Below are 25275 nucleotides of genomic sequence, written 5' to 3' on the forward strand. Positions count from 1 at the left end.
CTATTAACTATTATTAGTATTACCAAGAAAGTATTACCAAAACTCCACAAAAATGTATGCAAAAAAAAAGAGGCCAAAGGCAAGTACAGACAGCGCATTAAGGGTCACTTTGAAAACACAGAACCCAGGAGCATGTGGAGACGCATCAAAACTCTATCTGACTACAAATATAAGACCACTGTGATGACCTCGCTCTGGAAGGTTCAGGGGATTGTGGAGGCGTGTCTCTGGTGCGGCAGCAGGAGCTGTAACACACCCGAGGCCCTACCGTGTATCCAGCGCAATTGACTTTCTACACTGACGCATGCGTCATTGCTGGTTTGCAACTGGCCCAGAGCGTTCTTCTCCCTCCACCGCTACTCGTTGTTAAATTAGGGAATGATCTTGCGCCCCAAGGGGCGGTTCGGCAAAATGAGGCGGCGTGTTCTGGCCCAAACATTCCCTGGTGCTATTTTGCAGTTTCAGAAAACAATTCCGCCACAAACCAGGGAATACCTGGTTTAAAGTCAGTGACGCGTTGTTCAGATGCTATTTTAAGGGCGCATGCATAATGTTGCTTGAGCACCTCGCGCATACACTTTGCTTCTCTATTCTACCTAGCTACACATTCTTGGTAAATTATTTGGGAAAGAAAAGCTGATACAGCGGTAATAAGTTGTACTTTTAAATCAATGCATCTGCAAACACCGTACAGCAGACACATATTTTCTTAACACAGTCATCGTGTAGAAGCCCATAACTTTTAGGATTGAGGAGTATTTGATCTTGAGAAAACATTGTTTTACCGCGAGTGACACTTGTGTGTGTATATGTAAATTAATTAATGAATGCGGGCGCGCGTGTGTGCGTCCATCTGTTTAAACACAGGCAAACTAAACACGTAACACATAACACAGTCCATGGCAATGTATATTAACATTGGGAGGACACATGCATATTAGGAACACAAGGCAATAACGATAATGCACGCAATATTGGTAAGAAACTATGTTTATTAATGTACTTATGTATGTATGTTTGTTATGTATGTGTATATCATAAAATAGAACCACAGTCACTGCATATCACATGTGTGTTAAGTTTTCTTTGCCGAAATGTATTTGAGGACTCAGTATTTCTGAAGATGTTGAAGAAAACGCTATTCCATGTGGGAATTGGGCCAGATTATTTGGCCATAAACTGAGCCATTTGAAGTTTGAAATTCATGTGGGCATGCATCTGTCTCATTGGAGACTGCAAAAGCGCTGTCGAAATATCAACTCGTTAGATTCAAATGCGCTCATGGCTCTTAAAGGGGATGGGAGATGGCACTCACATTGGTTTATTGCACGGTACGCCCAAACCACACCTACGGGTAATTAGGCAACTTCAGACCAACCCTTTTTAGATTTGCGTCGGGCACAATAGTCATTTATCCGCCGATAAAATAGCAACATCGCCATAGAACCGCCCACAAAGCTACTTGCGTTTGGCGCTTCTCACTTCCGTTTCAGACCGTTAAAATAGGGCCCCTGATCTCCATTCCAGGCTCCTCAGGCTCCTCCACACTTCTGGGCCATCTCACTCTCTGATCCTACCCAGACAGCAGGGCTGTAGGTTCTTTAGATGGGTCTAATACTACACTACACTATTCACATGCACCCATACACTACAGACACTACTGATGATACTGATGGTTTAAGGCAGTTCACACCTGCCTTAAGTCCACTACCATCGTCCCCATCCCCATTACCTGCCAGCCATCAGCCACCAGTTTGCCTATAAGGCAAACAGATCCCCAGAGGACGCTGTCTCCATCACACTCCACACAGCCCTGTCCCCCCTGGAGTACCCCCCCAACACATATGTAAGGATGCTCTTTGTGGACTTCAGCTCTGCCTTCAACACCACAATCCCCCATAAACTGGTCCTCAAACTCATCCATCTTGGTCTCCCCACCCCACTCTGCTCATGGATCCTGGACTTTGTTTCAAACAGACCGCAGAATGTCAGAGTAGGGGACCTGACATCCTCAACTAAAACTTTGAACACCAGTGCGCCCCAGGGGTGTGTACTCAGCCCAGCCCTCTACACCCTCTTCACCATGACTGCGTACCCATCCATTCAACCAACACCATAATCAAATGAGCTGATGACTCCACTGTTGGGGGGCTCATTAGTGACCACAATGAGTGCCATTACAGGCAGGAGGTCCAACACATGGCAGAGTGGTGTGTGGATAACAACCTGGTCCTGAACACCACCAAAACAAATGAGATCCTCGTGGACTTTAGGAGGTCCAAGAGGACCACGCAGACCCCACTTACCATCAACGGGGAAGAAGTGGAGAGGGTGGACTCTGTTAAACTCCTGGGGACGTACAACACCAAGGACCTAACATGGGCTACTAACATCTCCAACCTTGTAAAGAGGGCCCAGAAGAGGCTCTTCTTTCTACTGAAGCTCCAACAGGCTGGTTTATCCACACTCCTGCTCATTCACTCTTATAGGAGCACAATTGAGAGCATCCTCTGCCAGGGCTGCAGTGTGTGGTATGCAGGCTGCACAGCGGAGAGCAGGAGGGACTTGGCCAGGGTGGTTAGGTCAGCAATAAAGATCATAGGAGCTGTCCTCCCAGACCTGGACTCTGTGTGTGGTGACCGCCTGAAGAGGAAGGCAAGGTCAATCAGCACTGATAAAACTCACCCTGGAGACACCTTGTTTGTCCCCCTCCCATCAGGGGAGAGGTACCGCACACTGCGGGCCCGCACCACAAGACTGAGGAACAGCTTTTCCCCAAGAGCTGTAGCCTCCATCACCCCCCCAACCCCCTAACAAAGCACTAAGGACAACTCTCCTCCAGGAGCAGTAGCTTCCAACCCCCACAACCCCCCCCCCCCCCCGCCCCCACACACAACAGACTGGACTTGATGGGCACAATATGTACAGGGTGATGTGTGTGTGTGTGTGTGTGTGTGTGTGTGTGTGTGTGTGTGTGTGTGTGTGTGTGTGTGTGTGTGTGTGTGTGTGTGTGTGTGTGTGTGTGTGTGTGTGTATACTATAAGTATTGTGCACTTTTCAGCTGTGGCCTCCACTGAAATCTTTATCCACTTATATATATATTATTTTATCTATATATTTTTAAACCACTTTTGTTATTTGGTCTTTGTGCGATTGTCTTATTGTGTCTTTTTGTGTTTTGTGTCATTTAGACATTTAAACTCTTAACTGCTGCTAGAGAGTGTCAACCTGTGTTTCGTTGTGTGCTGCAATGACAATTAAACTCCTTGAACCTTCAAACATATTATTGTGTTCTGAATCAAAACACTAATAACACTTACCTCATTATGTCGATCAATCAATTCTATATAGAGATAAACAATACAGTAACATGTCAGGAGAGCAGTCAATATCATTCAGTATAACCCTGATGCATGTTAACCTCGATACATGTTAGTTTAATGTAACCATGATACATGATAGTTCAATCTAAACACAATACATGTCAGTAGTTTAATGTTATCATGATACATGTTAGTTGAATGTATCATGATACATGTTAGTTTAATGTATCATGATACATGTTAGTTCAATCTAAACACAATACATGTCAGTAGTTTAATGTTATCATGATACATGTTAGTTCAATCTAAACACAATACATGTCAGTAGTTTAATGTTATCATGGTACATGATAGAGTTTAAAGTAACCATGATACATGTCAGAGTTTAATCTAACCCTTACCTCCCAGGACTATGATTGATATTATGAAAGATATGGATCCTATTATTACGAACTGCTGAATATGTTCTATCTAAGTTATCTGCTACTCATTTAGAAAGTGAAACATGTGGAATAAGAACTTACCATCAAGCTTCATCTGCTGTTTCTGTGTTTTCTTCTTCTATAAAATAAAAAGTAAATAAAATATCAACATTGGGTTCATTACAAGGTCATCATCTAATAACTCCACCACTGCCGGCTAGGGTCACAGATATTATTGTGTTCTGTATCAAACCAGTAATAACACTTACCTTATGAAGTTCTTCCCTCAATGCTATATAGAGATAAACAATACAGTAACATGTCAGGACAGCAGTCACTATCATTAGTTAGTCTAATGTCACCATGGTACTTACTGACTGCCCTTTATGCCTACTGGCATGTAGGGCAGCAACAAAGGATCTCCATTATGGTCTGTTTAGGGTCAGGTTATAACCATGATACATGTTATTAAAATCTATAGATTAAACTAACATCATGGTTATAACCATGATACATGTTATATAAATCTATAGATTAAACTAACATCATGGTTATAACCATGATACATGTTATTTAAATCTATGGATTAAACTAACATCATGGTTATAACCATGATACATGTTAGTTTAATGTAACCATGATACATGTTAGTTGAATGAGTTGAATAAGCTTAATCTAATGCTTACCTCCCAGGACTATGATTGATATTATGGAACGTAGATTCCTATTATTATGAACTGCTCCATATATTCTAATCATGTAGAATCAGTTGAACAGTTCCTGGTTTCCACTCTGAATTAGCCTCTACACAGAAAAACATCTTGACAGACTGAATACGTGTAGGGAGACGGCTGCCATTATCGTGGTCAAACAAGGACAGAAGTCTTTGTACCCTTTGTCCCTGCTCTGTGTTGTCATGACGACTCAGTGTGCTACGTTATAAACGCCACTGAGCTGACGTTATGCTGGCCAGATCGCCCCAGCTATGAGAGTAGTGTCTTATATACATGGATAGCTCCATTCTATAATCTAATATCTAGATGATGTTGTTCAGTAGGTCTGCCACTCTGGTCCCTCTGCTAGGTAGGCTCTGACTCTCTGGTACAATTCGATGAAATGTTTGAATCACAGCGATATCATTTGACTGTTTTTGAGTCAGTAACCCTTGAAAATCACTGGATATTAGTAAGTTATCTGTTACTTATTAACACAGTGAAAATTGTCGAATAAGAACTTACCATAACACACATTCACCTGGTCCGGTGTTTCCTTTTTCCATAAAATAAAAATGTCAATCCAATATGAACATTGGGTTCATCACAAGGTCATCATCAGTGGTGGATTAAGGTGGTCATTGGCCCCTAGGCTACTATTTGTGTGAGGCCCCCTTACTGATCACGCAGAAAAAACTCAATTCAGTGCCATGTGTAAAAGTGTGCTAGGAATATTACATGGCCCTCACGCACACACTCTGGGAGCACTGGCATACACACACATTGAGACGGCCTTCACTAAAACAGAAATGATACTGAAACAAGTGTGAGTTCCCCATAGCTGCTGTGACCACGTATTTCTGGGGACCGACCGACCAACAGAGAACTCCTTAAGGAGGCTGGTAAAATCCAATTTGCCCAGAATATCGCTGTTAATGGACAAATCAGAGACAGGAGATTCAGTCTGTTTTGGCCCATTGTGGATCTCAGTCTTTCTGTAACTAGCACCAATTTTGAGCAAAGAGCGCCCCCTGCTGGCATTGGTCACAGGCAGAGTCATAAATAGTCGGAGTGCTATATCGACAAATGGAAACACTTGTGCTTTTCGCTTTTCAGACATTCTGCCTCTTTGCTGTCCAGCAGACGTGACGTATTCCTTTACAACCAAACTGACTTTATGAACCTGGTCACATGACATGGCCCACACATCTACCAATCAGCTGCTTCACTTTTTAATGGTTCTTGTTATAATAATAATAATAATACATTTAATTTAGAGGCGCCTTTCAAGACACCCAAGGTCACCTTATGGGCCAATAGGGGTCAAGTCTTTTTTTATTTTAAGTCAAATTGAAAATAGTCTGTCCAATCCAGGGCCCCTTGCACACCTGGGCCCCTAGGCTCAGCCGAGGCTAGCCTGGGTGTTAATCCGCCTCTGGTCATAATCTAATAACTCCACCACTGCCAGCTAGCTTCACACATGTTATTGTGTTCTGTATCAAACCAGTAATAACACTTACCATCTCATCTATTTGTTTATCCCATTCTGTAGATAGAAACAACACATCAACATGTCAGGACAGCAGTCACATCATTCAGCATAACCCTGATACATGTTAGTTTAATGCACCATGATACATGATAGTTTAATGTAACATGACACATGTTAGTGTTTAATGTAACAAGATTCATGTTAGTTTAACCTAACCATGATACATGTTAGTTAAATGAGTTGAATAAGCTTAATGTAACCCTTACCTCCCAGGACTATGATTGATGTTATGAAACATAACCATCCTATCATTATGAACTGCTCCTTATATTCTAATCAGTTGAACCAGTTCCTGGTTTTCACTCTGTATTAGCCTCTACACAGAAGAACATCTTAACAGACTGAATACGTGTAGGGAGACGGCTGTCATTATCGTGGTCAAACAAGGACAGAAGTCTTTCTACCCTTTGTCCCTGCTCTGTGTTGTCATGACGACTCAGTGACCTACATTATAAACGCCACTGAGCTGACGTTATGCTGGCCACATCGCCCCAGCTATGAGAGTAGTGTCTTATATACATGGATAGCTCCATTCTATAATCTAATATCTAGATGATGTTGTTCAGTAGGTCTGCCACTCTGGTCCCTCTGCTAGGTAGGCTCTGACTCTCTGGTACAATTAGATTAAATGATTTGAGTCACAGCGATATCATTTGACTTGGTGTGAGTCAGTAACCCTTGCAAATCACTGGATATTAATAAGTAATCTGTTACTCATGAACACAGTGAAACATGTTGAATAAGAACTTACCAGTTAACGTCCCATCCATTTCCAGTGATTCCCATTTCTATAAGATAAAAATGTAAATAAATATCAACATTGGGTTAATTAAAAGTAATCTTCTCATAACTCCACAAAAATGTATACTTTCCAACCAGAGATAAAAACTCTCTGGACCAAGTATATACAAATATACAGAGGGCATATAAAGCTGCACCATCCCCACACCTCGGATTATCAGATCATATCTCCTTGACACTGATTCCATCTTCTAAACCAGTTGCTGTAGAACCAAACCAGCTGTGAAGACAGTACAGGTATGGAGCGAGGAAGCTGTTACATCACTACAGGTCTGTTTATAGAGCTCAGTATGGGAGGTATTTTCTCAGGGAGCCAACTTGGAGGAGTACACCTCTAACGTCCTGGACTACATCCAGTTTATCACCGAGACAGTACTGCGCACCAGAACCATCAAGGTGTTCCCTAATCAGAAACCCTGGTTTGAAGGTAATGTGAGGTCGCTGCTCAGGGCGAGAGATACTGTCTTCAGGTCGGGGGACAGGCTGGCATATAGAACGATAGTTATGTTATTATAACTCTAGTTCTATGATTGTAGGCGTAGCCGTCTAGGCTTCGCCTTATGGGCTTGTCCCGTGAAATTCAAACTATGCACCTATCAGCGTGGGCACCGCCCACATTTCCCACGGTATCGTGTCTATATAACGCGGTGTATACCGTCGCTCATCCTCCACGCTTTTCTTTCAGCATTTGGAGGGTACAGCAGGTGGGAAACTAGACGGCTACGCCTACAATCATAGAACTAGAGTTATAATAACATAACTATCGTTCTATTTCATGTAGGCTACGCCGTCTAGGCTTCGCCTTATGGGCTAAGGTGAAGCTGCGAGCGGAGCCCGATCAATGTACTCCTGCTGGACCCCAGTCAAAACGACCTAAGTCACCAGAGCACATTAAGACTCAAAAAGCCAAGGAAGTGTAAAACACAACAGCTTTATAAAAACTAATTCCTCCTAGATCAAGCAAGGCAATGATCAAGGGAGAAAAAAGTGAGTCTTTAAAGACTCCGGCTCTATTCCGTGCTTCATGGAACCCATGAAAAGGAAAAGAAAACCAGAGCAACACGGTTTCCATTAGGTCCGCTACCAGCGGGGGCGGAGCTACGGAATTCGGCTCTCCAATAATGGGACTCTCTCGGCCGTTTCTTATTTGAAGAAAACGGCGGGAGTGCCTCACTGGTAAACAAAACCAGCAGACAATTGGCGAGCCAATAGAAAAACCCCCTAGCCTGTTTTTCATTTGAAAAAAGGTGGGAGAGTAAGAGACTGGTAATCAAGACCAACTCGCCAGCCGGCGAGAGGAAATCCAACCACGCCGCTTTAAAGAACATGTCTATATTCTTAAGCCGTAAAAGGGGTCCCGGACTCTAGCACAGAGTTGCCGAGTGAGCCCCTGGACATGTCTAACATGTAAAAACGGACAAAGGGGCCGGGGGAAGACCAAGACGCAGCCGCGCAGATGTCTTCCACCGAAACGCCCTTGAGTAGAGCCGTTGAAGCGGCCACGCTCCGTGTGGAGTGAGCTTTAACGCCCAACGGTGGCGCCAAGCCCTGCCGAGAGTAGGCTAGGCAAACACCCTCACATACCCAGCGAGAAAAACCGCTGCTTAGTGAGAGCGCGGCCCCTGCTAGCGTCGCTATAACACACAAACAACTGTTGTGTGGAGCGGAACGCTGCCGAGCGATTCACGTACATAGCCAACGCCCGAACCGGGCACAGGAGATGCAACTCCGCCTCCGCCTCACTAGAATGAGGCGGGGGGTGAAAAGCCTTAAGCACAATATCCCTCGACCGAAAAGAACTATTAATGTTCTTCGGGAGGAACGCAGGATTAGGTCTGAGCAACGCGAAGGAGTTGTCCTCGTTTAGCAACAAGCAACTCGGGCTGACAGACAGAGCGGTTAGCTCACCGGCCCGCTTGGCAGAAACCAAGGCCAACAAGAGCGCCGTCTTAAATGACAGGGCATCCAAAGGGGCCTGGGAGAGAGGCTCGAAAGGATCCCTGGACAATCCGCGCAACACGGTGGGGAGATCCCAGCGTGGTGTAAGCACGCGTGAAACAGGCCTAACCCGTCTAGCCCCACGCAAGAATCTCTTGACCAGTGGATGGCTGAAGATCGGTCCACCATCACAGCCTGCATGGCCAGCCGAAACGGCTGCCGCATAGACCTTGATAGTGGAGAAGGCCAAACCGTTTTCCAATAAGTTTTGCAGAAACGAAAGCACGCTTCCCACCTCGCATTGAGATGGGACAGCGTGGTTCGTCTCCCACCAATTAGAGAAGGCGCACCACTTCGCCGCATAGAGGGAAGAAGTAGAAGGCGCACGAGCGCTCTGAATAGTGTTGATAACCGTCTCAGGCAAACCTTTGCCCTGCAGGATCAACCTCTCAGGAGCCAAACCAACAGCCGTCCCGAGACATCGGGCGGGTGGTGCACCGTCCCGTGGGCCTGTGAAAGCGCATCCGGCCTGAATGGTACTGGCCAAGGTGCCGACCGCGAGAGCGCGGCAAGCTCTGGAAACCACATAGCTGAACGGTTCTCCGGGGCCACTAATATCAGGGACAGTCTCTCCTGTCTGACCCGTTCCAGAAGAGGAAGGATCAGCTGGAGCGGGGGAAACGCATACAAGAGAGCCCGCGGCCAAGGTGTGTGTGCCAACGCATCTACCCCCAACGGGGGAAGATCCCGAGGGCTGAGGGAGAACCACCACCTGCAGTGCGTGTTCTCCCGGGACGCGAAGAGGTCCACCTGCGCTGTCCCGAACCTCTGCCAGATCAGTCTGACAATGTCGGGATGTAACCGCCACTCGTCTCGGCGGGGACCGCCTCGAGACATGAGGTCCGTCCCAAAGTTCTGGGCACCCGCGATATGCAGGGCTCTCAGACTGCGGAGATACTGATGAACCCAAAGCCAGAGCTCGACCGCCTTTCGGTGGAGAGCAGGGGAGCGGACTCCCCCCTGTCTGTTGATGTACGCCACCGCCGACACACTGTCTGTCCTGATCAGAACGTGGCGGCCGCGCACCAGGTGAAAGAAATGCAACAGCACTTTCCTCACAGCGTCGAGCTCCAACACATTTATGTGTGCTGTAGGGGGCGTGCGCCACTCGTCTCCGACCGAGTGAGAGAGGCACGTTCCTCCCCAACCCGTCAACGAGGCGTCCGTGAAGACCACTACGTAGGACGCCACCCTGCCCAGTGGAACACCCTTGAGAAGGGCGGAGGGTCCTTTCCAATATTCCAGGTCTGGCGACACCGAACGGGGGACGAGGAGCACCCTGAGCTTGTGTCGCCTGGGGTCCAACCGTTGGCGAGCAAACCACCGCTGGAGTCTGCGCATAAAAAGCAGACCCAGGGGGACCACGGGGTGGGCAGCTGCCATCAGCCCCAACAGGCGCATGGTGGACAGTGCGGTCACGTTTCTGCGAACGTGAAAACGGGAGAGCGCCGACAGGATGGCGTCTCGCCGAGGAGGCGAAAGCATCGCAGTCATGGTGGCTGAGTCTAGGCAAAGCCCCAAGTAGACTGTCTGCCGGCTGGGGAGCGGGGAGCTCTTCTCCCAGTTGATGGCAAAACCCAGGAAGGAGAGATGGTTTATCACCAACATGGTGTCCCTTCTGAGTTGCTCAGAATAAGCAGATCGTCTAGGTAGAAGAGAATCCTCTTTCCCTGACGTCTGAGCGGTTCCAACGCCGTCTCCACACACTTTGAGAAGGTGCGCGGAGCCAGAGAATAGCCGAACGGCAGACACTGGTACTCGTACGCCATCCCCATAAAGGCAAAGCGGAGAAACTTCCTGTGCGCCTGCCGAACAGGGACGTGGAAGTAAGCATCCTTGAGATCCAGGGATGTGAACCAATCGTCCTCTCTCACACACCGGAACAATGCTCCGACCGTGAGCATTCTGAACTTCCTCGTGGCAACGAATCTGTTGAACACGCGAAGATCCAGAATAGGTCTCATTTCCCCTGACTTCTTGGAAACCAGGAAGTAGCGGGAATAAAAACCTAGGTGAGACTCGTGGGGGGGAACGACAGTGATGGCCCCCTTTACCAAGAGACGTGCCACCTCTGCTGCCAGAGCCGTGCTCGCAGCCGGGTCCCGTAGCGTGGTCTCCACCAACCCCATAAAGGGTGGGGGACGACGCTTGAACTGTATGGGATGGCCCCATCTCAACGTGGTGTCCAACCACGATGGCAGAACGCACCGCTCTTGCCAACACGCATAGCGGTTGGAGAGAGGGCGAGCCGACAGCTGAGGAAGACCGTCCAGGAATAACCCGTATTCCTCTGCCCCTACCGCCTTCACACTGCGTGTGAACCAAGGGGGGCTTCCCACGAAAGGGAGGAGGCTCAGCGAGCGTAGGAGACGTACCACAACTAGCAGTTGTAAAAACAACGAGCTGTCTAGACGTCGCGCTCGTGCCCGCTGAACAGGGGACGAGCCGTCCGGCCGCAGCACCTGTGCGCATGCGCTGTCCGCAGGCTGTAGCCACAGCGCGCGGACCCATCTCCTCACCTATAATGTGGGGAACCAGGAGACCGTGCAACGAGTCTCTGATCCGCCCACGAGGCTCCAAGGGACGCCGCTTCTTAGAAGCAGGTGAACCAGAGGCCATGTGAACACGCCGTCCGACCGCCACCCTACAGCCACCGGGCTGAGAGGGGGAAAGAGGCAACATGGAGGAGCGCACCACAAGCGTAGGACGCAGGTGGCCTGGGGAATATCGCTCTTTAGGTACCATGTACTGCCGTTCTTTTCTTTAATAGGGAAAGAAAAAGTAGGAGCAAGCGTCAGGAACTTCCCGGTCCGTGGCGCTGCTGCTCTCCCCGTGCGCGGCGGCTGCGGCTGCTGCACCGGGGCTGGAGTCGGAGGCGGCCCCATGGAACGCTGGGACCGGCCTAGACCCCGCTTCCTCTCAGCCTGCTGGCGGGAGGAGCCCGTGAGAATCGTCCCGAACCGGGAACGATTCTCACGGACTGACTGCTGGTGCGCGAGCACCTCGGAGAACCTGGGACCAAATAGTCCATCCGGCGCTAGTGGACCCTGGACGAGGCTGGCCCGCTCTCGTTCCGGCACCGCAGTGTGGGAGAGCCATATGACCCTTTGAATCATGGTAGCCCACGCCATATGCTGGCCGGCCGAAACGGCTATCGGCTGGCATAACTGGAGGATGGCGCTGGAAAAGCGGGAAACCGCCAGCCATCTCGCGGCTTCCTCCGGGCCGTAGGCCTCCCTGTCAGCCGACAAGGAGACCATGGCAGAGGAGAACAGGGCGATGTTGTTGACCGCCGCCGCGGATTGAGAGGCACAAACGAACACCCTGTCCGTTAGGCCGACAATCTGCTTCTGGAGGCGGTCGGGGGGCAGCGGCTTTTCGTTAAGGATCCATCCGACGCCCGGACAGAGAAGCGCTGCCAGGGGAGGCTCCAGACGAGGGATCCCCCTCGCCTGAGTATCGGCCCACCCCTCCACGTTGGTGAAATCCGTGTAGGATCTTACCGGAGCCTTCAGGGTCGAAGGGTCCTCACCGGCAGCAATAAACAAGTGCTGCAAAGGCGGGAACAAGGGGCACTGGGTAACCCGCCGGGAAAAAGATGGGGTGCGAAAGCACTCGCCCTGCATATCGTCAGGTACGGGGGCGAGAGGCGGGGCCGGCATGGGAATCCCTTTGATGGCCGCCGCCTCACCCATGATCTCCCGGAAGAGATCGGTCATCCGGCGCGGACCCTCGTGTTGTATGACGGTGGCGGTTGTAACCCGAGAGAGGGAAAAACCGGACGCCGAGTCGCCGACGACGTCGTCCAGGGAGGCGTCGATGATGCCATCGTCGACGTTAGGTCCGAATAGGTCGATGGCGTCAGCCATTTCCACCGCAGGGGAAAAGAAGAGATGCCTGGAGAGGATCCCCTCTTCAGGCAGCTCCCGGCAGGCGACACAGGAGACGGGGGCCGCCATAGCAGCCGCGGCGTGGTCGGCGCCGAGGCACCAAAAGCACGACAAGTGCCCGTCACCCGGTGCCAGGGAGGCGGGACAGGAGGCGCATAGGAGTCCTGAAAAGGACCTAGCTCTAGGAGCGCTCTCAGGTGGCCCTGAAAAGGCCCACCTGGGAAAAGGGCCGTTTGTCCGCGGCCTCGCCCGAGCCGCTGCCACCGGCTTGGGAGATCCGTGTTGAAGTTCTCATCTTCTTAATAGTAGTTCTCAATTTCTCGCTGATAAGCACAAGTGCTGAAAGAAAAGGGAGGATGAGCGACGGTATACACCGCGTTATATAGACACGATACCGTGGGAAATGTGGGCGGTGCCCACGCTGATAGGTGCATAGTTTGAATTTTCAGCGCGCGCAGGCGCGCGCACGGAACAAGCCCATAAGGCGAAGCCTAGACGGCGTAGCCTACATGAAATAGAACTGCCCGACGAGACCTAAAAAAGGGCCTTAAAGGGGACATATCACACCACCAGGTGTGAGTGTGATTAGCCATTACAAGCAGGTTTGAAAACATCCAGCATTGGGACATCACAGGCGGGCGTGTCCACCTAGATGTGTGCTGGATAGATCAGTCTACCAGCCTACCCAGTGGACTGTAGCAAACGTTGATCATCTGTCCGTCACACATCTAGGTGGACACGCCCACCTGTGATGTCACAATGCTGCACATTTTAAAAACGGCTTGTAATGGCTAATCACATTCACATCTGGTGATATGATAGGTCCCCTTTAAAGAGGTCAAAGGCAAGTACAGACAGCGCATTGAGGGTCACTTTGAAAACAAGGACCCCAGGAGCATGTGGTGAGGAATCAAAACTCTATCTGACTACAAATATAAGACCACACTGGTTAGCGAGGAAGAGGAGCAGTCACACACTCTTCAGCACCACCAGGTGAGGTCCACCTTGAGAAGGATTGACACCAACAAGGCAACTGGCCCTGATGGGGTGTCGGGCCGTATACTGAGGTCATGTGCCGACCAGTTAGCAGGAGCTATTACAGACATCTTCACCCTCTCTCTGCAACAAGCTGATGTTCCCACCTGCCTTATGACCACTACCATCATCCCTATCCCCTAAAGAATCGCCATTCCATGCCTCAATGACTACCGCCCAGTCGCCCTCACCCCAGTAATCATGAGGTGCTTTGAGCGGATGATACTGGCGTACATCAGAGACCCCATCCCTGTGGACCTGGACAGCCACCAGTTTGCCCATCAGGCAAACAGATCCACAGAGGACGCTGTCTCCATCTCACTCCCCACAGCCCTGTCCCCCCTGGAGTACCCCAACACATATGTAAGGTTGCTCTTTGTGGACTTCAGCTCTGCCTTCAGCACCACAATCCCCCATAAACTGGTCCTCAAACTCATTCATCTTGGTCTCCCCACCCCACTCTGCTCATGGATCCTGGACTTTGTTTCAAACAGACCGCAGAATGTCAGAGTAGGGGATCTGACATCCTCAACTATAACCTTGAAAACCGATGCGCCCCAGGGGTGTGTACTCAGCCCAGCCCTCTGCACCCTCTTCACCATGACTGCGTACCCATCCATTCAACCAACACCATAATCACATGAGCTGATGACACCACTGTGGGGGGGCTCATTAGTGACCACAATGAGTGCCATTACAGGCAGGAGGTCCAACACATGGCAGAGTGGTGTGTGGATAACAACCTGGTCCTAAACACCACCAAAACAAATGAGATCCTCGTGGACTTTAGGATGTCCAAGAGGACCATGCAGACCCCACTTACCATCAACGGGGAAGAAGTGGAGAGGGTGGACTCTGTTACTGGGGACAAACATCACCAAGGACCTAACATGGGCTACTAACATCTCCAACCTTGTAAAGAGGGCCCAGAAGAGGCTCTTCTTTCTACTGAAGCTCCAACAGGCTGGTTTATCCACACACCTGCTCATTAACTCTTATAGGAGCACAATTGAGAGCATCCTCTGCCAGGGCTGCAGTGTGTGGTATGCAGGCTGCACAGCGGAGAGCAGGAGGGACTTGGCCAGGGTGGTTAGGTCAGCAGTAAAGATCATAGGAGCTGAGCTCCCAGACCGGGACTCTGTGTGTGCTGACCGCCTGAAGAGGAAGGCAAGGTCAATCAGCAGAGGTAAAACTCACCCTGGAGACACCTTGTTTGTCCCCCTCCCATCAGGGGAGAGGTACCGCACACTGCGGGCCCGCACCACAAGACTGAGGAACAGCTTTTCCCCAAGAGCTGTAGCCTCCATCACCCCCTCAACCCCCCAACAAAGCACTAAGGACAACTCTCCTCCAGGAGCAGTAGCTTCAGACACCCACAACCCCCCCGCCCCGCACCTCCACACACACACAACAGACTGGACTTGATGGGCACAATATGGACAGGGTGATGTGTGTGTGTGTGTGTGTGTGTGTGTGTGTGTGTGTGTGTGTGTGTGTGTGTGTGTGTGTGTGTGTGTGTGTGTGTGTGTACTATTAGTATTGTGCACTTTTCAGCTGTGGCCTCCACTGAAATCTTTATCCACTTATATATATATTCTTTTATATATATATTTTTAAACCACTTTTGTTATTTGGTCTTTGTGCGATTGTCTTATTGTGTCTTTTTGTGTTTTGTGTCATTTAGACATTTAAACTCTAACTGCTGCTAGAGAGTGTCAACCTGTATTTTGTTGTGTGCTGCAATGACAATTAAACTCCTTGAACCTTCAAACATATTATTGTGTTCTGTATCAAACAAGTAATAACACTTACCTCAATATTTCGGTCCCACAATTCTATATAGAGATAAACAATACAGTAACATGTCAGGAGAGCAGTCAATATCATTCAGCATAACCCTGATGCATGTTAACCTCGATAAATGTTAGTTTAATGTAACCATGATACATGTTAGTTTAATGTAACCATGATACATGTTAGTTTAATGTACCATGATACATGTTAGTTTAATGTATCATGTTACATTAAACCAACATTTACCATGACACATGTTAGTTTAATGTATCATGATACATGTTAGTTTAATGTATCATGATACATGTTAGTTTAATGTAACCATGATACATGTTAGTTTAATGTACCATGATACATGTTAGTTTAATGTATCATGTTACATTAAACTAACATGTACCATGATACATGTTAGTTTAATGTATCATGATACATGTTAGTTTAATGTATCATGATACATGTTAGTTTAATGTAACCATGATTCATGTTAGTTTAATGTACCATGATACATGTTCGTTTAATGTATCATGTTACATTAAACTAACATGTACCATGATACATGTTAGTTTAATGTATCATGATACATGTTAGCTTAATGTATCATGATACATGTTAGTTTAATGTATCATGATACATGTTAGTTCAATCTAAACACAATACATGCCAGTAGTTTAATGTTATCATGATACATGTCAGAGTTTAATCTAACCCTTACCTCCCAGGACTATGGTTGATATTATGAAAGATATGGATCCTATTATTACGAACAGCTGAATATGTTCTATCTAAGTTATCTGCTACTCATTTAGAAAGTGAAACATGTGGAATAAGAACTTACCATCAAACTTCATCTCCTGTTTCGGTGTTTTCTTTTTCTATAAAATAAAAATGTAAATAAAATATCAACATTGGGTTCATTACAAGGTCATCATCTAATAACTCCATCACTGCCAGCTAGGGTCACAGATATTATTGTGTTCTGTATCAAACCAGTAATAACTCTTACCTCTTCAAGTCGTTCCCACAATGCTATATAGAGATAAACAATACAGTAACATGTCAGGACAGCAGTCACTATCATTAGTTAGTCTAATGTCACCATGGTACTTACTAACTGCCCTTTATGCCTACTGGCATGTAGGGCAGCAACAAAGGATCTCCATTATGGTCTGTTTAGGGTCAGGTTATAACCATGATACATGTTATTAAAATCTATAGATTAAACTAACATCATGGTTATAACCATGATACATGTTATATAAATCTATAGATTAAACTAACATCATGGTTATAACCATGATACATGTTATTAAAATCTATAGATTAAACTAACATCATGGTTATAACCATGATACATGTTACATAAATCTATAGATTAAACTAACATCATGGTTATAACCATGATACATGTTATTTAAATCTATAGATTAAACTAACATCATGGTTATAACCATGATACATGTTATTTAAATCTATGGATTAAACTAACATCATGGTTATAACCATGATACATGTTAGTTTAATGTAACCATGATACATGTTAGTTGAATGAGTTGAATAAGCTTAATATAATGCTTACCTCCCAGGACTATGATTGATATTATGGAACGTAGATTCCTATTATTATGAACTGCTCCATATATTCTAATCATGTAGAATCAGTTGAACCAGTTCCTGGTTTCCACTCTGAATTAGCCTCTACACAGAAAAACATCTTGACAGACTGAATACGTGTAGGGAGACGGCTGCCATTATCGTGGTCAAACAAGGACAGAAGTCTTTGTACCCTTTGTCCCTGCTCTGTGTTGTCATGACGACTCAGTGTGCTACGTTATAAACGCCACTGAGCTGACGTTATGCTGGCCAGATCGTCCCAGCTATGAGAGTAGTGTCTTATATACATGGATAGCTCCATTCTATAATCTAATATCTAGATGATGTTGTTCAGTAGGTCTGCCACTCTGGTCCCTCTGCTAGGTAGGCTCTGACTCTCTGGTACAATTCGATGAAATGTTTGAATCACAGCGATATCATTTGACTGTTTTTGAGTCAGTAACCCTTGAAAATCACTGGATATTAGTAAGTTATCTGTTACTTATTAACACAGTGAAAATTGTCGAATAAGAACTTACCATAACACGCATTCACCTGGTCCGGTGTTTCCTTTTTCCATAAAATAAAAATGTCAATCCAATATGAACATTGGGTTCATCACAAGGTCATCATCAGTGGTGGATTAAGGTGGTCATTGGCCCCTAGGCTACTATTTGTGTGAGGCCCCCTTACTGATCACGCAGAAAAAACTCAATTCAGTGCCATGTGTAAAAGTGTGCTAGGAATATTACATGGCCCTCACGCACACACTCTGGGAGCACTGGCATACACACACATTGAGACGGCCTTCACTAAAACAGAAATGATACTGAAACAAGTGTGAGTTCCCCATAGCTGCTGTGACCACGTATTTCTGGGGACCGACCGACCAACAGAGAACTCCTTAAGGAGGCTGGTAAAATCCAATTTGCCCAGAATATCGCTGTTAATGGACAAATCAGAGACAGGAGATTCAGTCTGTTTTGGCCCATTGTGGATCTCAGTCTTTCTGTAACTAGCACCAATTTTGAGCAAAGAGCGCCCCCTGCTGGCATTGGTCACAGGCAGAGTCATAAATAGTCGGAGTGCTATATCGACAAATGGAAACACTTGTGCTTTTCGCTTTTCAGACATTCTGCCTCTTTGCTGTCCAGCAGACGTGACGTATTCCTTTACAACCAAACTGACTTTATGAACCTGGTCACATGACATGGCCCACACATCTACCAATCAGCTGCTTCACTTTTTAATGGTTCTTGTTATAATAATAATAATAATACATTTAATTTAGAGGCGCCTTTCAAGACACCCAAGGTCACCTTATGGGCCAATAGGGGTCAAGTCTTTTTTTATTTTAAGTCAAATTGAAAATAGTCTGTCCAATCCAGGGCCCCTTGCACACCTGGGCCCCTAGGCTCAGCCGAGGCTAGCCTGGGTGTTAATCCGCCTCTGGTCATAATCTAATAACTCCACCACTGCCAGCTAGCTTCACACATGTTATTGTGTTCTGTATCAAACCAGTAATAACACTTACCATCTTATCTATTTGTTTATCCCATTCTGTAGATAGAAACAACACATCAACATGTCAGGACAGCAGTCACATCATTCAGCATAACCCTGATACATGTTAGTTTAATGCACCATGATACATGATAGTTTAATGTAACATGACACATGTTAGTGTTTAATGTAACAAGATTCATGTTAGTTTAACCTAACCATGATACATGTTAGTTAAATGAGTTGAATAAGCTTAATGTAACCCTTACCTCCCAGGACTATGATTGATGTTATGAAACATAACCATCCTATCATTATGAACTGCTCCTTATATTCTAATCAGTTGAACCAGTTCCTGGTTTTCACTCTGTATTAGCCTCTACACAGAAGAACATCTTAACAGACTGAATACGTGTAGGGAGACGGCTGTCATTATCGTGGTCAAACAAGGACAGAAGTCTTTCTACCCTTTGTCCCTGCTCTGTGTTGTCATGACGACTCAGTGACCTACATTATAAACGCCACTGAGCTGACGTTATGCTGGCCACATCGCCCCAGCTATGAGAGTAGTGTCTTATATACATGGATAGCTCCATTCTATAATCTAATATCTAGATGATGTTGTTCAGTAGGTCTGCCACTCTGGTCCCTCTGCTAGGTAGGCTCTGACTCTCTGGTACAATTAGATTAAATGATTTGAGTCACAGCGATATCATTTGACTTGGTGTGAGTCAGTAACCCTTGCAAATCACTGGATATTAATAAGTAATCTGTTACTCATGAACACAGTGAAACATGTTGAATAAGAACTTACCAGTTAACGTCAAATCCATTTCCAGTGATTCCCATTTCTATAAGATAAAAATGTAAATAAATATCAACATTGGGTTAATTAAAAGTAATCTTCTCATAACTCCACAAAAATGTATACTTTCCAACCAGAGATAAAAACTCTCTGGACCAAGTATATACAAATATACAGAGGGCATATAAAGCTGCACCATCCCCACACCTCGGATTATCAGATCATATCTCCTTGACACTGATTCCATCTTCTAAACCAGTTGCTGTAGAACCAAACCAGCTGTGAAGACAGTACAGCTATGGAGTGAGGAAGCTGTTACATCACTACAGGTCTGTTTTTAGAGCTCAGTATGGGAGGTATTTTCTCAGGGAGCCAACTTGGAGGAGTACACCTCTAACGTCCTGGACTACATCCAGTTTATCACCGAGACAGTACTGCGCACCAGAACCATCAAGGTGTTCCCTAATCAGAAACCCTGGTTTGAAGGTAATGTGAGGTCGCTGCTCAGGGCGAGAGATACTGCCTTCAGGTCGGGGGACAGGCTGGCATATAGAACTGCCCGACGAGACCTAAAAAAGGGCCTTAAAGGGGACATATCACACCACCAGGTGTGAGTGTGATTAGCCATTACAAGCAGGTTTGAAAACATCCAGCATTGGGACATCACAGGCGGGCGTGTCCACCTAGATGTGTGCTGGATAGATCAGTCTACCAGCCTACCCAGTGGACTGTAGCAAACGTTGATCATCTGTCCGTCACACATCTAGGTGGACACGCCCACCTGTGATGTCACAATGCTGCACATTTTAAAAACGGCTTGTAATGGCTAATCACATTCACATCTGGTGATATGATAGGTCCCCTTTAAAGAGGTCAAAGGCAAGTACAGACAGCGCATTGAGGGTCACTTTGAAAACAAGGACCCCAGGAGCATGTGGTGAGGAATCAAAACTCTATCTGACTACAAATATAAGACCACACTGGTTAGCGAGGAAGAGGAGCAGACACTCACTCTTCAGCACCACCAGGTGAGGTCCACCTTGAGAAGGATTGACACCAACAAGGCTACTGGCCCTGATGGGGTGTCGGGCCGTATACTGAGGTCATGTGCCGACCAGTTAGCAGGAGCTATTACAGACATCTTCACCCTCTCTCTGCAACAAGCTGATGTTCCCACCTGCCTTATGACCACTACCATCGTCCCTATCCCCAAAGAATCGCCATTCCATGCCTCAATGACTACCGCCCAGTCGCCCTCACCCCAGTAATCATGAGGTGCTTTGAGCGGATGATACTGGCGTACATCAGAGACCCCATCCCTGTGGACCTGGACAGCCACCAGTTTGCCCATCAGGCCAACAGATCCCCAGAGGACGCTGTCTCCATCGCACTCCACACAGCCCTGTCCCCCCTGGAGTACCCCAACACATATGTAAGGATGCTCTTTGTGGACTTCAGCTCTGCCTTCAACACCACAATCCCCCATAAACTGGTCCTCAAACTCATCCATCTTGGTCTCCCCACCTCACTCTGCTCATGGATCCTGGACTTTGTTTCAAACAGACCGCAGAATGTCAGAGTAGGGGATCTGACATCCTCAACTATAACCTTGAACACCGGTGCGCCCCAGGGGTGTGTACTCAGCCCAGCCCTCTACACCCTCTTCACCATGACTGCGTACCCATCCATTCATCCAACACCATAATCAAATGAGCTGATGACACCACTGTGGGGGGGCTCATTAGTGACCACAATGAGGGCCATTACAGGCAGGAGGTCCAACACATGGCAGAGTGGTGTGTGGATAACAACCTGGTCCTAAACACCACCAAAACAAACGAGATCCTCGTGGACTTTAGGAGCTCCAAGAGGACCACGCAGACCCCACTTACCATCAACGGGGAAGAAGTGGAGAGGGTGGACTCTGTTCAATTCCTGGGAACGTACAACACCAAGGACCTAACATGGGCTACTAACATCTCCAACCTTGTAAAGAGGGCCCAGAAGAGGCTCTTCTTTCTACTGAAGCTCCAACAGGCTGGTTTATCCTCACACCTGCTCATTAACTATTATAGGAGCACAATTGAGAGCATCCTCTGCCAGGGCTGCAGTGTGTGTGTGTGTGTGTGTGTGTGTGTGTGTGTGTGTGTGTGTGTGTGTGTGTGTGTGTGTGTGTGTGTGTGTGTGTGTGTGTGTGTGTGTGTGTGCGTGCGTGTGTGTGTGTGAACTTAAACTGCTGCTAGAGAGTGCATACCTGTATTTCGTTGTGTACTCCAATGACAATTAATCTCCTTGAACCTTCACACATAATATTGTGTTCTTTATCAAACAAGTAATAACACTTACCTCCCAATATAGATCTTTCAATTCTGTATAGAGATAAACAATATAGTAACATGTCAGGACAGCAGTCAATATCATTCAGCATAACCCTGATACATGTTAGTTTAATGTATCATGATACATGTTAGTTTAATGTAACCATGATACATGTTAGTTCAATCTAAACACAATGCATGTCAGTAGTTTAATGTTATCATGATACATGTTAGAGTTTAATGTAACCCTTACCTCCCAGGACTATGGTTGATATTATGAAAGGTATGGATCCTATTATTACGAACTGCTGAATATGTTCTATCTAAGTTATCTGTTACTCATTTAGAAAGTGAAACATGTGGAATCAGAACTTACCACCAAACTTCGTCTTCTGTTCCTGTGTTTTCTTTTTCTATAAAATGAAAATGTAAATAAAATGTCAACATTGGGTTCATTACAGGATCATCATCCATAACTCCCCCACTGCCAGCTAGGGTCACAGATATTATTGTGTTCTGTTTCAAACCAGTAATAACACTTACCTTATAAAGTTGCTCCCACAATGCTATATAGAGATAAACAATACAGTAACACGTCAGGACAGCAGTCACTATCATTAGTTAGTCTAATGTCACCATGGTTCTTACTGACTGCCCTTTATGCCTACTGGCATGTAGGGCAGCAACAAAGGATCTCCATTCCCGTCTGTTTAGGGTCAGGTTATAACCATGATACATGTTATTAAAATCTATAGATTAAACTAACATCATGGTTATAACCATGATACATGTTATTTAAATGTATAGATTAAACTAACATCATGGTTATAACCATGATACATGTTATTTAAATCTATAGATTAAACTAACATCATGGTTATAACCATGATACATGTTATTAAAATCTATAGATTAAACTAACATCATGGTTATAACCATGATACATGTCATTAAAATCTATAGATTAAACTAACATCATGGTTATAACCATGATGCATGTTATTAAAATCTATAGATTAAACTAACATCATGGTTATAACCATGATGTTAGTTTAATGTAATCCTGATACATGTTATTAAAATCTATAGATTAAACTAACATCATGGTTATAACCATGATACATGTTATTAAAATCTATAGATTAAACTAACATCATGGTTATAACCATGATACATGTCATTAAAATCTATAGATTAAACTAACATCATGGATATAACCATGATACATGTCATTTAAATCTATAGATTAAGCTAACATCATGGTTATAACCATGATACATGTTATTTAAATCTATAGATTAAACTAACATCATGTTTATAACCATGATACATGTTAGTTTAATGTAACCATGATACATGTTAATTGAATGAGTTGAATAAGCTTAATGTAACCCTTACCTCCCAGGACTATGGTTGATATTATGAAACGTATCCATCCTATTATTATGAACTGCTCCATATATTTAAATGTATAATCTGTTGAACCAGTTCCTGGTTTCCACTCTGAATTAGCCTCTACACAGAAGAACATCTTGACAGACTGAATACGTGTAGGGAGACGGCTGCCATTATCGTGGTCAAACAAGGACAGAAGTCTTTCTACCCTTTGTCCCTGCTCTGTGTTGTCATGACGACTCAGTGAGCTACGTTATAAACGCCACTGAGCTGACGTTATGCTGGCCACATCGCCCCAGCTATGAGAGTAGTGTCTTATATACATGGATAGCTCCATTCTATAATCTAATATCTAGAGGATGTTGTTCAGTAGGTCTGCCACTCTGGTCCCTCTGCTAGGTAGGCTCTGACTCTCTGCTACAATTAGATGAAATGTTTTGAATCACAGCGATATCATTTGACTTGGTGTGAGTTAATAATACTTGCAAATGACATGATATTAATAAATGATCAGTAACTCATTAACAAAGTGAAGCATGTGGAATAAGAACTTACTCCAACACTCCGACCTCTGGTCCGGTGTTTCCTTTATAAATAAAATAAAAATGTGAATAGAATATGAACATTGGGTTCCTTACATGGTCATCATCAGTGGTGGATTAAGGTGGTCATTGGCCCCTAGGCTACTATTTGTGTGAAGCCCCCTTACTGATCACGCAGACAAAACTCAAGTTAGTGCCATGTGTTAAAGCATGCTAGGAATATTACATGGCCGTCACGCACACACTCTGGGAGCACTGGCATACACACACACATTGAGACGGCCTTCACTAAAACAGAAATGATACAGAAACAAGGGTGAGTTCCCCATAGCTGCTGTGACCACGTATTTCTGGGGACCGACCGACCGACAGAGAACTCCTTAACGAGGCTGGTAAAATCCAATTTGCCAAGAATATCGCTGTTAATGGAGAGATAAGAGGCGGGGATTCAGTCTGTTTTGGCCCATTGTGGATCTCAGTCTTTCTGTAACTGGCACCAATTTTGAGGAAAGAGCGCCCACTGCTGGCATTGGCCACAGGCAGAGTCATAAACAGTCAGAGTGCTGTATCGACAAATGGGAACACTTGTGCTTTTCGCTTTTCAGACATTCTGCCTCTTTGCCGTCCAGCAGACGTGACGTATTCCTTTACAACCAATCTGACTTTATGAACCTGGTCACATGACATGGCCCACACATCTACCCAATCAGCTGCTTCACTTTTTAATGCTTCTTGTTATGGGCCAATTAGGAGTCAAGTCTTTTTTTATTTTAAATCAATTTGAAAATAGTCTGGCCCCTTGCACACCTGGGCCCCTAGGCTCAGCCGAGGCTAGCCTGGGTGTTAATCCGCCTCTGGTCATCATCTAATAACTCCACCACTGCCAGCTAGGTTCACACATATTATTGTGTTCTGTATCAAACCAGTAATAACACTTACCATCTCATCTATTCGATTAGCGTATTCTATAGAGAGAAACAACACATCAACATGTCAGGACAGCAGTCACTATCATTTAGCATAACCCTGATACATGTTAGTTTAATGTAACCATGATACATGTTAGTTTAATGTAACAATGATACAGGTTAGTTGAATGTAACCATGATCCATGTTAGTTTAATGTAACATGACACATGTTAGTGTTTAATGCAACAAGATTCATGTTAGTTTAACCTAACCATGATTCATGTTAGTTAAATGAGTTGAATAAGCTTAATGTAACCCTTACCTCCCAGGACTATGGTTGATTTTATGAAACATTGTCACGTCCGTGCAGGGTCGCCAGTCCTCTAGAGGGCGACGCTCACTCTAGAGCATCCACCATCAACCATTTCCTGTACACTGGTCTCCACTTCCACTTACTTCCTATTTAAGCACTGGGTGTTTGTTCCCTCTTCACTCTGTCATGGAGTTTCGTGAGTACAGTTCTCCCTTAGTTTCCTCCTCACCCATGAGGACTAGTTTGTGTGCCTTAACATATTCTATTGAATACTAGTAAATCGCGATTAGCATCAGCTAACTAGCTTAGCATTACCATTGACATTCACCAACATCATATCACTGCCTATGTGGACTTACCTTCCTGTGGATT

The 25275-nt window shown here is 45.7% G+C and overlaps 1 protein-coding gene across 2 annotated transcripts in view; it reads right to left on the minus strand.

Moving 5' to 3' along the window:
- The window catches only part of LOC115539279 (uncharacterized), a 189739-nt gene that overhangs the window by 14867 nt on the left and 149597 nt on the right, over positions 1-25275 (minus strand). For both annotated transcript variants that reach the window (XM_030350355.1, XM_030350354.1), the window contains 4 exons: positions 17658-17688; positions 16532-16554; positions 16364-16400; positions 3321-3343 (listed from right to left, as the gene is read on the minus strand). In XM_030350355.1, the coding sequence (XP_030206215.1) occupies positions 3321-3343; positions 16364-16400; positions 16532-16554; positions 17658-17688 (114 nt within the window). The remainder of the gene's footprint in view (positions 1-3320; positions 3344-16363; positions 16401-16531; positions 16555-17657; positions 17689-25275) is intronic.

The sequence above is a fragment of the Gadus morhua genome, unplaced genomic scaffold, assembly GCF_902167405.1.
Source record: "Gadus morhua unplaced genomic scaffold, gadMor3.0, whole genome shotgun sequence".
NCBI lineage: Eukaryota > Metazoa > Chordata > Actinopteri > Gadiformes > Gadidae > Gadus > Gadus morhua.